General features: G+C 44.2%; 2 protein-coding genes and 1 pseudogene across 3 annotated transcripts; all 3 read right to left on the bottom strand.

The window, feature by feature from the left end:
• Positions 1–1,242: 1,242 nt before the first annotated feature.
• On the bottom strand, positions 1,243–2,216 carry LOC308276660 (olfactory receptor 7G1-like; annotated as a pseudogene). Its single transcript has one exon. The product of its transcript is annotated as an olfactory receptor 7G1-like (transcript).
• Positions 2,217–4,250: 2,034 nt separating this feature from the next.
• Positions 4,251–5,189, bottom strand: LOC308276380 (olfactory receptor 7G2-like; the record flags this gene model as incomplete). Its single annotated transcript, XM_080715114.1, has 1 exon — positions 4,251–5,189. The coding sequence occupies one exon, from the start codon at positions 5,187–5,189 to the stop codon at positions 4,251–4,253; it is 939 nt and encodes a 312-aa protein (XP_080571240.1).
• Positions 5,190–9,686: 4,497 nt separating this feature from the next.
• Positions 9,687–10,625, bottom strand: LOC308276379 (olfactory receptor 7G2-like; the record flags this gene model as incomplete). Its single annotated transcript, XM_080715113.1, has 1 exon — positions 9,687–10,625. One exon carries the CDS (start codon positions 10,623–10,625, stop codon positions 9,687–9,689), a length of 939 nt encoding a protein of 312 aa, XP_080571239.1.
• Between the last annotated feature and the right edge of the window lie 4,499 nt (positions 10,626–15,124).

Here is a 15,124-nt window from a genome sequence, read left to right as displayed (position 1 = left end):
TCCCTTTCTCCCCCTTCTTCTTCCCTTCCCTCCTCCTCTCCTCTCCCCCTCCCACTACCCACCCCCCAACTAGGGCTTTCATTGATGGAGTCAGAGCAAGTATTTGAAGTTTGGAACTAAAATAACCTGTCAAACATCACATGGCTGAGCCCGGAGGTTTGTGAATTTTGTGGGAGTTTAAACACTTAATGAATACAAGTGGCTTGTTGGGAACTCATGCTCAGTGAATACGATAATCTTGTTATCACCACAGGGGGTGGAAGGGCTGCTTATATCCAGTGCCTTGCGGATGTCACAGCCAAGTTTAGGCTTTAAGAGAACAAGTCCTTGGAAAAGGCCACCTCTTTAGGATGCAATGAAACCCTGACCCCCGAAAGTATGCATGCCCAAATTTTGAAATCTTTGCAGTAAACTTTCCTTTGTTTTCCAGCATATTAGTTAGTGTTTCTTTTTAATTTTTCTTTTTTCTTTTTTTTTTTTCCTTCTTGGTGCTGGGGCTTGAACCCGGGGCATTCTACCCCTGAGCTATACACCCAGCCCCTTTTACTTTTTATTTTTTGAAACAGACTCTCTTTAAGTTGCTGAGGCTGACGTTTGCCGTTTGACCTGTGCTCCTCCTTTCTCAGCCTCCAATGTACTGTGCAGGCATGTGGCAGCATGCTTAGTTTGTGTTTACTTTTCTTAGAACCAACAGCATCTTCACTGATAAAATCTCAATATTACAACACCATCTCAAGCCACTGAGAGAGCGTAACAGTGTGAACTGTGTAAGTAATGAAAGTTTGTAAGGTGGACACCCTCATGACCTCCTAATGGCACAGTTTCCAAAGGAACATCTCAGTAGTTCCATAATCAAGTGTGAAAAGTCAGAGTTCTTGCTTCATGGTACGTGTGTCTGTGAGAGGTGATCTGTGTGGCCCTAATAACAGGACATGGCTAAGGGAACTTCCATCCGTGACAACAGCCCTGTGTATGCCTTTCCTCTCCCCACTCACTTTCTTAAACTTTTCCTTCTCTGAGGCTGATCTATCAAAATCACACAAACAAACAAAAAACAACCAGGTCTTCCATGGTAGGAGTCAGATCAATCATTTGAAGCTTGGATATTGAAACCATTTGTCAAACGTCACGTGGCTGATCAAAAAGTGAGGTCTGATTTCAAGCTGAAGTGGAAATAGTATGAGAGATATTATCTAGGAAGTTTTGAAAGGACTTGGTCAGGAACTGTGGCTCCCTGTTCCGTCATGCTAACTCCATCTGGACACCTAAGCCCACAGGAGATGATATATTCACAGGAGGGTCTCCTGACACCAGATGTCTCAAAGCTCTCTTCATCTCCGTATTTCTCAGTCTGTAGATAAAGGGGTTCAGCATTTGGGGGACCATGATGTACATCACGGAAGCCACCACATTCTTAATAGAAGAATCGCTAAGAGCAGAACTCATATATACCCCAAAACCTGTCCCATAGAATACGGACACCACTGACAGGTGGGTCCCACAGGCGGAAAGGGTTTTATGCCTAACCCCTGACTGATGGGATTCTCAAAATAGAGGAGAGAATGTGGGTGTAAGAGAAAATAATGTCAACAAGAGGAACTCCAGCAAATAGTCTGGACACTTAATATATCAAGGAGTTATTGATGAGGGCATCAGAGCAGGCGAGCTTGAGGACCTGCACACGCTCACAGAAGATGTGAGAAGGAAGCCTTCTCAGAAGGACATCTGCAGCAACATCAGACCGCGGAGCAGGGAAGGCGCCGCGCTGACGAGCGGTAGCAGCATCAGCAGGACACAGAGGCGGGATTCATGAGGACCCTGTACCTCGGAGGGCAACAGATGGCTACACAGCAGTCGTAGGACATCACCGCAAGGAGACAGCTTTCTAAACCACCAAAAATCAGGACAAAACACAGTTGGGTGAGGCAGCCCACGTAGGAGATGCTGTGGTCCTGTGTCTGGATGCTCACCAGCGTCTTGGGGATGGTGGTGCTGCTGATACAGACGTCGGTGAAGGACAGGTTGCAGAGGAAGAAGTACATGGGGGTGTGCAGGTGGGAGTCGGAGCTGACGGCCAGGACGATGATCAGGTTCCCCAGGACGGTGACCAGGTACATGGACAGGAACAGGCTGAAGACGAGCGGCTGCAGGGCTGGGACGTCTGTCAGTCCCAGGAGGAGGAATTTGGAAGCAGCTGTTAGGTTTGTGGTTTCCATACTGCTAGTGAGTCTTACAAAAAAAAAAAAAGGAATGGAATTAAATTTAAAAACTTAAGTGCACATTTGGGAGGCTGAGACAGGAGGATTGCAGCTCGTGTCCAGCCTCAGCTACTTAGTGAGGCTCTTTGCAATTCAGTGAGACCCTGTTTCAAAATAAAAAATAAAAATATAGGTCTGGGGATGTAGCTCAGAGATAGAATTCCCCTGGGTTACATCCCCAATACCTCAAAAAAAAAAAAAAAGTTCTGTGCAGAAGAGAAAACAAGAAACTGAAGAGAAAGCCTACAGAATAGGAGAAAATCTTTGCCAGCAGCTTCTCTGATAGACAACTAATATCTAGAATATACAAAGAACTTAAAAACTTAATGCTAAAAAATTAAAATGGGCAATTGAACTGAATAGACACTTCTCAAAGGAGGGAATACAAATGGCCAATAAATACATGAAAATAAAAAAAGTTCAACATCGTTAGCAATCAGGAACATTGGGAATCAAAAGCTATACTGGGAATCCGTCTAACTCTAGCGAGGATGGCAAGCACAGGAATACAAACAGTAAATGGTGGCAAGCATGGGGTAAGTAGGAACACTTAAACACTGTAGGTGGGATTGCAAGTTAGTCTCACGACTATGGAGATCAGTGTGGAGAGTCCCCAGAAGACTGGAGGTGGCGCCACCAAATGGTCCGTCCATACCTCTCCTGGGTATCTTTCCAAAATAACTAAAGTCAAAATATGATAGTGATACGTGTATACCCATGTTTATATCAGCACAATTCACAATAGCCAAATCATGGGACCAGGCTAGGTGTCCATCAACAGACGAATGAGTTATGAAAGTATGTTATATACACACAATGGACTTTTACTCGGCCATAAAGAGCAAAATTGCGTCATTTGCAGGAAAATGAGTGGCCCTGGAGCTCATCGCGTTAGATGAGCTGACCCAGTTTCAGAAAAGTGAAGGGTCGAATATTTTCTCTCACATGCGGACGCTGGGGCGCAATTGGGAAACAAAAGGAACTCCAGATAAACAGAAGAGATGCCAGTAGGACAACGGAAGAGGGTTTGGGGAGGAAGGTGGAAAGGGAGAAAAGGAAACAGTTCAAAGAAAGCTATGTAGATGTATGAAATAGTCACGTGTGTGGTGGCACATACTGGCTATCTCTATCGTTCCCCAAGACTCCGACCCGCAGGGACTCAGAGAACGACACGGACACCTCTTTAGCTGGAACAAGAATCCTCCTTTATTCACGCAACCACCTGCATATATTCAACTCCGAAGGCCCTCCCCCCTGACCTTACAATACAGTTTCCCATTGGCTACTCTACTGATGGCATGATGAATGCAGGCATTGATCACGCACCTGACACATGATCAGTCGCACTGCGCATGCGGCTATCGCCAGCAAACAGAGAGGCGCGTGATCTGGCGCCTTGCCACGGCGCCATCTTAGAGCTGCTGACCCACCTCGGACCAGCCGAGTGGGCTCTGACATATCTCAGTGTGTGGGGGGCTGAAACAGGGAAAAGTGCAGTTTTCAAGACCACCTCAGCAACCTACCCAGGCTCTCAGCAACCTAGTGAGACTCCATTTCCAGATAAAAATTAAGTAGGAGCTGGACGTGGTGGCACACACTTGTAACCCCAGCATTTGGGAGGCTGAGACAGGAGGATCGTAGTTTGTGGACAACCTCAGCTACCTCAGTGAGGCCCTTCACAACTCAATGAGACCCTGTTTCAAAAATAAAAAAGACCCAAAAACAGGACTAGGGGTGTAGCTCAGAGGTAGAATGCCCCTGGGTTCCATCTCCAGTACTGAAAAAAAAAATTAAATAGGGCTAATGGTATAGCTCAGAGATGGAATGCCCCTGGGTTCATCCTCAACAAACACCACACACATATACATCTCTTCATTTTGTGAGACCATTATTTTGTAAGAGTCTAGTAAGAGGAAGTTTACCATTCTCATTTCCCAGGAAACCTATCGCCTTAACTTACTCAACAAATCCCAGACCAAAACAAACAGCACCTCACAGAAGAGATGGTATCCTATCCACGCGTCTCCTCAGGACACCCTTCATGTCCCGGTTCCTCAGGCTGTAGATGAAGGGGTTCAGCATCTGAGGGACCACAGAGTACATCACCGAGGCCACCGCCGTCTTCCTGGGCGAGTCGGTCACCACAGAGCTGATGTACATGCCAAAAGCTGTCCCATAGAACAAGGAGACGACAGACAGGTGGGACCCGCAGGTGGAAAAGGCTTTCTGCTTTCCTCCTGGTGATGGCGTTCTCAGGACAGAGGACACGATGTGGACATAAGAGAAGATGATTCCAGAGAGGGCAACTCCAGCAAAGAGGAAAGAAACCAAGTACACCAGCAGGTCGTTGACGAGGGTGTCGGAGCAGGCCACATTAATGACCTGCGCAAGCTCACAGAAGAATTGGGGGACTTGCCGGTGTGCACAGAAGGACAGCGGCAGCACCATCAGCGTGTGCAGCAGGGCGTGCGCAACGCTCAGGAGCAGGACCAGAAAGACCAGCAGGACGCAGAGGCGGGGGCTCATGATGACCGTGTACCTCAGTGGGTGGCAGATGGCCACGTAGCGGTCGTAGGCCATGACCACAAGGAGACAGTTCTCTAAACCACAAAAAATCAGGACACAGCACAGCTGGGCAAGGCAGCCTGCGTAGGAGATGCTCTGGTCCTGCGTCTGGATGTTCACCAGCATCTTGGGGATGATGGTTGTGCTCAAACAGACGTCATTCAGGGACAGGTTGCAGAGGAAGAAGTACATGGGGATGTGCAGGTGGGAGTCGGAGCTGATGGCCAGGACGATGAGCAGGTTCCCCAGGACGGTGACCAGGTACATGGACAGGAACAGGCTGAAGACGAGCGGCTGCAGGGCTGGGTCGTCTGTCAGTCCCAGGAGGAGGAATCCTGAAACAGCTGTTTGGTTTCTGGTTTCCATGGTGCTGGAGAATCTGATGGAGAACATGGAGTGAAAAGATAATAAAATGTATGGACGAGTGCATGGGAATGTTCTAAAAAAGTGCCACGTGGATACCTTGGTTCTAAGTCCTCTAGACTTCAGATCTGTGAGAAAATAATGTTTAAGTCTTATCTCACCGGTCAATGGAAGCTGGCTATGGCAACCATAGAAACTAAGGCACTCACAAGATCCCCTTCTCAACATCTGCACAAGAATTCCAGCACATTTCTTAAATTGTGAGCACTGTAATTTGATATCACATCAGGGTACAAAGCGTCAGAAAATATATGCACAAAACTCTTACTGGCCTCCCAACCAGGTCTTTCCCTCCACACCCTCACTCCGTGGATATTTGAGATTGATTGGAATTGGCAATTTCGTATATGCTCATAGTATTTTTTCTACCGTTGCGTTCTTTATGGCTGTGTCTCCTCCCTTCCCTTCCCCAATCCCCTGGGCCAGTCCCCTGAAATCTCTGCTCATCTATCTCATGTTGCCTTTGTTTCCAACACGTCTCTCGCTTCCACACAGAAGAGAAAACATACATCTACTCATGCTGTGGGAGTGGCTGTGCTCAGTATAGTATTCCGGAATCCCACCCATCTTTCTGAAAATGGTGGGATTTCAAATAAAAAAATAAGAATTCAAGTACAGTTCAGAATATTTGGTGAATATTTGTTCTTTCTCTCCCCCTGCTTCCCAGGTTTAAATTCTAGTAACATCATTCCTCGTTTCCAAAACACTGACTCAGGGACTGTGCCTTACCTGGTTTTTATTAAGAGCAGAGACGTTCAGCATCTCACCTGGATATTGACAAGGGGAGATCTGTGTTTAGGAAGGATGGACGAAATAAATACTTCAACAAGCTCCAGGTCAGGAAGGGTCAGGTCTAGGAGGAGGCTCGGTAATCACTCCCTGGCTGGGACAGGCTGTGGGATGAGGTGGTCACAGGCAGCTCCTCAATCCCCACAGCTCCTCATTACTCCAGCTCTCTTACCGTCCCTCAGGTCCCAGAAGTGCATCTCTTCAAAGACCAAGTCTACAGAGGTGAGGGAAGCTGAGTGTCTGATTCCCTGACCCCTGAGGTAGGTGTGAGCCATTCTACTCTCTCCCTTTTATGATAGCTCACACCCGTTTAATGGACCTTAGATGGACAGCAAACATCACTTCTAGAGTAAATTTCAATATTCCTTTTAAGTTATGTACTAAGTAATCTATATAATTATTGATAGCTGGAGGAAGATACGATTCTCTTATTAAATGTGAAAATATGTCTGGCATATGTATAAATAAATAAAATAATAAATAAATAAATATGTGTGTGTGTTACTAGGGATTGAACCTAGGGACATTCTACCTCTGAGCTACTGAGTTATACCCCAGCCCTTTTTATTTTTATTTTGAGACAAAGTTTTGCTAAGTTTACTGAGAGTTTCACTACCTTGCTGGGGTTATCTCAGATCTGTGAACCTTCTGTCCTAGCCTCCCAGGAACTAGGGTTACCGGCATACACCAACATACCTGGCCTAAAATATTAACAATAATATTGTAAAAAAAATACAATGATTTAGGTATGCCTTATATATCATTGTCATGTAGTGATATAGTTTGCAAAGATTTTAAACTTTTTTGTGTAATTCACACTGGCTGCTAAAATGTAAGCAACATCCATGACTTCCTAGTTAGACTTTCATAAATGCCTTTTCCAATATTATTGTAATACTTGCTAAAGTTTTCTTTACAAATGGAAACTTTTAGTTGAAATTATGGTTTTTATTCTCCTTCTTCCCCCCCCCCCCTTTTGGTACTGGAGATTGAACCGAGGGACATTCTATCTCCAAGCCACATCACAGCCCTTTTTATTTTGTATTCTGAAACGGGGTCTTTCTAAGTTACTGAGGTTCTAAGTTTCTGAGACTGGGCCCAAAGCTGCAGCCTTCCTCTCTCAGCCTCTCAAGTACTGAGATTACAAGTGTGCACCACCACACCCACCTGGTTCCTTGTTTTTAATTGAGGTGTTAATTCAGTTATAAAATCACCAAAATTTAATTATATGTACATATGTCTACTACAACACATGGAATTTTAGCAGTACAATTATGAGAGTAATAATCAAGATATAGAACTGGTTCATTGCCATTAAAATTCATCAAGGTCAAAAAGAAGTAGATTGACATGATAAACTATAGAGGCAAATGAAAGGAATGATAACGGTACATTTGATCTCTACAAAATTAAACTGTTTGGACAAAGTGTTATAATACTGATGATCAAAAACTAGCCACATTCTTCCAATTCTACTCTGTATTTATTAAAACATGTGAAATTAAGCTGGGAATGGCGGCATGTGCTTATAATACCCGTACTTGGGAGGCTGAGACAGGAGGATTGCAGGTTCCAAAACAGCTTCGGCAAGTAGCGAGATTCTCAGCAACCTAGCGAGACCCTATTTCTAAAGAAAAAGAAAATAGAATTGGCTGAGGGTGTAGGCCAGAGTTAGAATGCCCCTGGTTAAATTCTCAGTACCACTATCAAAATGAAACAAAACATAAATATATGAAGTTATATTTGGGGAACACAAATAGCCTTGGAGAAACCTCTCTGCCAAGCCCCCCTTTGGGGACATAAACGCCATTCACTGTCTTATCCTGGAAGTTTGTATTAAAAACTGAGGGCCATTACAACGTGGAAGTATCATTTGAGAGACGCCGTTCAACATGTGACCAAGATGCCTCCTCTGTAACTCCAGGAAATGTCTGTTGCAGTGCCCACAGGAGGGATGCTCGGCATCCTGTCTGGCACGGTGTCCAGGTATGACACCCACACCTACTACACCCAGAAGGCTCTGAGTGGAACATGTGCTTAAAAGAAGCGCCTCACAAAGGACTCAATGTCACGTGCCTATCTGAGACTGTATGTTCCCTACTTTCCGAGTCCTAATGATGAACTATAGTTCTCTTTATTTTTTTCAGCATACTTTTAAATTTTTATTGGTGCATCGTAGTCATACATCTTAATGGGATACAAGATGGTGGAGATATACATGCACACCCAATTAGCCCTCACCCAATTCCCACCGCGTTCCATCCCCCTCCCTCCTTCTCATGCTTGGCTTAGTGATTGACTCTGATATGTTTGTTAAAGTACATCATGTGCTTTAGAGAATTTCCCTCTTCCCCCTCCCATCCCCTCAGGTCACCTCATTTGCTAATCTAAAGAATCTCCTTCTTCATCTAGAGTTCCTCCTATGACCCATTTTCTCCCTAGCTTTCACATATTAGGGAGAACATTTGATTTCTAATTTTTGTGACTAATCTCACTTAGAATTATGTCCTCCAGTTCCATCCATTACCCTGTAAATGAAGTAATTGTGTTTCTCTTTATGGCTGAGTAAAATTCCATTGTGTGCATATCCCACAGTTTTGCAGTCCATTCATCTGTTGATGAACATCTTGGCTGGTTTTCAGCATATTAGAGGTAGGTTTTTTTTAATTAATTAATTTATTTATTTTTATTAATTTATTTTTTAAATTGGTGCATTGTAGTCATATATCAATCACATTGGAGTACAAGAGGTAGGTTTTTTCTTTGAAAATTGGCAGTATCTTTAGTAACAGTGTCCCGACATCATAAGTCATCTTAACAACAAAGAAAATAAAATTATAAAAATGCTATGAATAATGAAAATGAGTAGGGTAGGGGCCAATGTGACCTCATAGAGATCCAGTTTTCCAGAAGAGGACTCAATTCTTCCTTTCTTTCTTCCTTTCTTTCTTTCTTTCTTTTTTTCTTTCTTTTTCATGCTGGGATTGAACAAAGTGGTATTCTACCTTCAAGCTGCACTCCCAGTCCTACTTTATTTTTCCTTTTGAAAGAAGGTGTCACTAAATTGCTGAGGTGGCTTCAAGCCTGCAATCCTCCTGTCTCAGCCTCTCAAGTACTAGTATATTACATACATGCAATAGAACACCCCGCCTGCCTGCCTCTCTCTTTCTCTCTTTCTCTCTCTCTCTCTCTCTCTCTCTCTCTCTCTCTCTCTCTCTCTCTCTCTCTCTCACTGTCTCTGTCTCTGTCTCTTCCTCTCTCTTTCTTTCTTTCTTTCTTTCTTTCTTCTGTCTCTGTCTCTCTCCTCTTTTTTCTTTTCATTTCATTTGTGTGTATGTGTGTGTGTGCGTGTGTGTGTGTGCGTGCGTGTGTGTGTGCGTGTGTGTGTGTGCATGTGCGTGTGTGTAACTGGGAATTGACCCCAGGGGCATTCTACTTCTGAGCAATGGCCCAGTTCGTTTCATTTTTGTTTTGAGACAGGGTCTACCTAGGTTGTTGAGAGGCTCACCATTACTGAGGCTCTCCTAAAACCCATGGTTCTCCTGTCTCAGGCTCCCAAGTACTGGGATTACAGTAATGCATCACCATGTCCAGCTGGATTTATCTTATTAAAACTCACAGTAGATACCAAAGCCAAAAGTAGGTGGGAAGTCACAGGGAAGACGGCACCCCCGTGATGATACGTCTCAAGGCTCTCTTCATCTCCTTATTTCTCAGACTGTAGATAAAGGGGTTCAGCATTTGGGGGACCACAACGTACATCATGGAGGCCACCACGTTCTTAATGGAAGCATCATTAACTGCAGAACTCATGTACACCCCAAAACCGGTCCCATAGAATAAGGACACGACCGAGAGGTGGGACCCGCAGGTGGAAAAGGCTTTATACCTTCCCCCTGAGGATGGCATTCTCAAAATTGAGGACACAATTTGGGTGTAAGAGAATATAATCCCCGAGAGAGGAACACCAGCAAATATGCTAGATTCCAAATATACCAGCAGGTTATTGACAAGGGGATCTGAAGAAGAGAGGTTGATAACTTGAGTGAGCTCGCAGAAGAAGTGCGGGATCCCCAGGGGCGTACAGAAGGACAGCCGCAGCGCCATCAGCGTGTGCAGGAGGGCGTTCGCGGTGGTGGTGAGTAGGCAGAGCAGAACCAGCAGAACACAGAGGCGGGGGTTCATGATGACCGTGTACCTCAGCGGGTGGCAGATGGCCACGTAGCGGTCATAGGCCATGACCACAAGGAGACAGTTCTCTAAACCACAAAAAATCAGGACACAGCACAGCTGGGCGAGGCAGCCCGCGTAGGAGATGCTCTGGTCCTGCGTCTGGATGCTCACCAGCATCTTGGGGATGGTGGTGCTGCTGATACAGACGTCGGTGAAGGACAGGTTGCAGAGGAAGAAGTACATGGGGGTGTGCAGGTGGGAGTCGGAGCTGACGGCCAGGACGATGAGCAGGTTCCCCAGGACGGTGACCAGGTACATGGACAGGAACAGGCTGAAGACGAGCGGCTGCAGGGCTGGGTCGTCTGTCAGTCCCAGGAGGAGGAATCCTGAAACAGCTGTTTGGTTTGTGGTTCCCATGGTGCTGATAAATTTTACAGAAAAGATAGAATGAAAATAATGACATGATTAACTGAATGGTTTCTATAAACTTTCTACAAATACAACAGCCAGCTAAGCATGGTGGTGCATGCCTGTAATCCCTGTTCATGGGAGGCTGAGACAGGCAGGTCACAGGTTTGAGGACAGCCTCAACAATTTAGTGAGGCTCTCCACAACTTAGTGAGACACTGTTTCAGAATCAAAGATAAAATAGAGATGGAGTGTAGCTCAGAGGTAGAATGTCACTGGGTTCAGTACACACATGCATGCATGCACGCACGCACGCACACTGCGGGCAGTATCACCTGGGAATATAGGTCTTATGGTGTCATCTGAGACTTGCTTTTGATCTGGTCTGGGAATGAGGACCAGATATCAGTGTTTCAACAAACATTCCCCATGAACCAGATATCTCTAGAAATTGAGTATTCAAACTTTGCTTATATCCGCCGCCCCCCCCCCCACCGAGTACTAAGACTACACAAGTTGAATTCTTAAAAACCATGGTGATGTACTCCTAATGTTGTAATACCAGCACCGTGGGAGACTGAGACAAGACGATTGCAGGTTTAAGCGCAGCCTCATCAGTGCAGCGAGACTCGATAAATTAGCAAGACCTTGTTTCAAAGTAAAAATTAAAAAACAGAATCAAAATGGCTAGGGATGTAGCTCAGAGGCATAATGGCCCTGAGTTCAATCCACAGTACCCCAACAAAAAGGAATATATAGAAATAGTCATGGCTGAGGAAGAGCTAATTTCTGCTCAGAAGGAGATGAGTCCTGTTTTGTGGAGGGTGTAGGAACAGAAGAGTGAGAACTGGTATTCTGGTCCAAGTGCATCCGGACCATGTTGGTGTCTGTGAGGAGGACTATGGGGTTCTGCTCCACATCTGCTTATGTGTGTCCTCTCCACAATGCACCACACACGAAATGTGATTCTCAGGAGGCACCGTCCTCGTCCACAGAGCATAGAGTAGTGGCTGTCACTTACCTGGCTCCACTGACAAGGGTGCTCGGCATCTCACCTGGATGGCGATGACAGAAGATGTGTTCTCAGGACCGGTGGACGGATCAGCAGAGGTGGAAAGACCCATCCAGGAGGAAGCTCGTTGCTGCTCCCTGACCCAATCAGGGCCTGGGAGTGCGGTGGTCACGGGATGACTCCCACAGTCTCAGTGTCCTGGGAATTCTATATCCAGAGCTCCTCATTAGAGAGGCTCGTTCACTCTCATTCCAGTCCCAGGAGAGCACATTTTTTAAATATTTGGTATTACTGAGATTGAGCCCAGAGGCATTGTACCTCTGAGTTACATCCCTAGCTTTTATTTATTTATTTATTTATTTATTTATTTATTTATTCGGATCTGGGGATGGAACCCAGGGGCATTTGACCTCTGAGCCACACCCCCTGCCCTATTTTTTATTCTTTATTTTGAAACCGGGTCTCACTGAGTTTTAGAGGGCCTCACTAAGTAGCTGAGGCTGTCCGCGAACTGCTATCCTCCAGTCTCAGCCTCCCAAATGCTGGGATTACAAACGTGAGCCACCACGCCTGGCCATCCCCAGCTTTTTAATTTTTTTTTTTAAAGAGTCTCACTAAGTTGATGAGCTAGCCTCAGAATGGCATTCTATTGTCTTGGCCATCTAGAACTTGGGATGACAGGTATGTGCCAGTGGGCCTAGCTTGAGAGCACATTTTGGGGGAGGGCAGGGAGAGCACATTTTTTTTTTTTTACTTTTTTATGGTACTGGGGTTCCTGGAAGCCCTTCTACCTCAGGGCTACATTCCCAGACCTATTTTATATTTTTATTTGGAAACAGGGTCTCTTAAGCCAGCGGAGCTGGCTTCGAACCTGCGCGATCCTCCTATCTCCGCCTCCCAAGTGGGGGGATGACAAGCGTGTGCCACCACGCCCGGCCTGAATTATTTACTTTTATATAATAAAGACAAATAATTCAGAAAGTCAAAGGAAGAGAAACTACAGATGAGCAAATAAGGTGACTTAACTGAGGGAACAGAAGGGGGAAGAGGAAAATTCCCTCATGTACATGATGTACGTTCACAAAAACATCAAAGTCAATCACTAAGCCAAACATGAGGAGGGAGAGGGGAGAATGGGGTGGGCACTGGGGAAAGGCTAAATGAGTGATGTGTGTACGTCTGCCTCCGCCACCTCCTACCCCATTAAGATGTACGGCTACAGTGCACCAGTAAAAGATTTAAAAAAAGTAAAAAACAACAACAAAAAAAAGAAAAGCTAATTCCCTGATCCCTGAGGACACACAGGCAACGTTCAGTCCCCACTGTTTCTGCTGAGCACTATTACATGGATTTTGCACATGCTTCACAGACACTTCTTAAATAAACCTCAATACCTCATGTATCTATAAGCAGAAGCATCTGTATATATTTGAGGATGACAGAGAGCCTGACCCGAATTCAGGTGTAAAAACATATCATATATATGTAAATATAAATAACATAACTAATTGTATTAGCCAAGAGACCGCAAACATGAAAACGCTGGTGGGTCCTCAAAATCATTTCATGTTTGCCGTATCCTTGCAATTTTTATTCCCTATTTTTTTGCACCGAAGATTCTTTTTTGTCAGAGTTTTATTTGGTTAATTTTTAATTTTTATTTTTGTAAGTGGAAGATATTGAGAGTGGTGTACATTTACATTGTCCTTCATGCCCTTCCCCCTCCCTTACCCTCCCCCAATAGAGAGTGTCCAGGTTAACCATGCTGTATTTATACTATTACACATATTCATATGTAGCTCCTCCATTGAACAACCTCAGCTTTCTTCCTCTCCTGTCCTTCCGTTCAAGCTTTGCTGAGATTTCCCCTCCATCATCTGGAGTCCCTCTGGTATTACCACTGCTCCCTAGCTTGGGCATATTAGAGAAAACACATGTCCCTTCTCCTTCTGCACAGAAGATTCTAATCTAATTTCTTTGATGACAGCTGAGTCCGGAAATGATAGGCAAGGCCACCGATTCCTATTTAGACTCATAATAATGCCATGTATAATTCACTTACAATACTTCCAGTGTAGCTTTCCACCTGCCAGAGAACCATGAAACAAAATTGTGTTTCTTCATTTCTATTAACATGGTAATTTAATTATATAGTCACCATAAATTAATAAGATGCAGATGTATCTATATCATGGGCATTCTTGGTCAGATTTTAACCATCGTCTACTAGGTGGAAGTAGTGTTCCAATTCAGTGCTTATTATAAAACAGCAGTTCACCAACTAATAATTCATTTATTACTTAGGTACTGGTGATCAAACCCAGGGACATTCAACACTGAAGCTACACCCCAGACATTTTTATTTTTGAAACAGAATCTGCTAAGATGAGAGTCTCACGAACTTGCTGAGGCTGACCTCGAACCTCTCAAGTACTAGAATTACAGGTTCACCCCTCCAGGCCCAGCTTCTTCTCTCCATTTCTGTGGCTCATCTCTAGGACCTTGTGTGGAAAACACACCCTAATTTTCTGATAAATTTCAGAAGTGTATGAGTGTGCTTGTGTGTGTGTGTGTGTTACTGAGGATTGAAACTGGTGACATTCTACTTCTGAGCCACATCCCAGCCCTTTTAATTTATTGTTTTGAAATAGGGTGTCACCAAGTTCCTGAGATTATCACTATGTTGCTGAGGCTGGCCTTGAACCTGTGATTTTCCTGTCTCAGCCTTTCAAGTATTGGAATTACAGACTTGTGCCACCATGTCCAGCTTATATAATTTCTGATATCAGTATGACTAATTCCTATTTTAGGTGTGAACATACATAATACACATGGCAATATAAATAGTATAACTCTAAATATTCATGCAAAGTAATATGAAATACACTCAGGGGTGTCTTTTCTTTGGGATTATTATAATCTTGAAAATTCTTTCACAGAAGATTCTACTCTATTTGTTTGATCCGTGCTGAATGCCAAGTAGATAGACATGATCACGACTCCCAGATTAAAATTTTATAACCAACTTTTTAGATATCATCGCAGGGGTTGCAAGAATTTTTTTCACAAGTGGAGACTGTGAATTGAAAATATTTTCATTTTATGATGTTTTATTGGTGCATTATAATTTTATTTAGTAGGATTCATTTTTACATATTTGTACTTACATACAGCATAATTTGGGTTTTGTTATTGTTTGCTTGGCTTTGGTATTAGAGATTGAACTCAGGATCATTCTAACTCCAAACAATGCCCCTGCACCCTTTTTATTTTGAAACAAAGTCTTGCTAAATTGTTGAGGCTGGTCCTCAATCTGCAATCCTCCTGTCTCCACTTCTCAGGTACCAGGATTGCAGTCGTGAGCCAGCTTGCCCAGCTGCATGTGTGTTTATTACATTGCGTGATCGTGACAATGTATTTTCTAATGAAGTCTCAGTATTGCAAAACCCTCTCAAAGGACTGAGATAATGTAATTATGAGAGTTTTCTAAATAATC

The sequence above is a fragment of the Muscardinus avellanarius genome (genome assembly GCF_963383645.1).
Source record: "Muscardinus avellanarius genome assembly, chromosome: 18".
Lineage (NCBI taxonomy): Eukaryota > Metazoa > Chordata > Mammalia > Rodentia > Gliridae > Muscardinus > Muscardinus avellanarius.
This window is presented reverse-complemented; position numbering and strand designations above follow the sequence as displayed.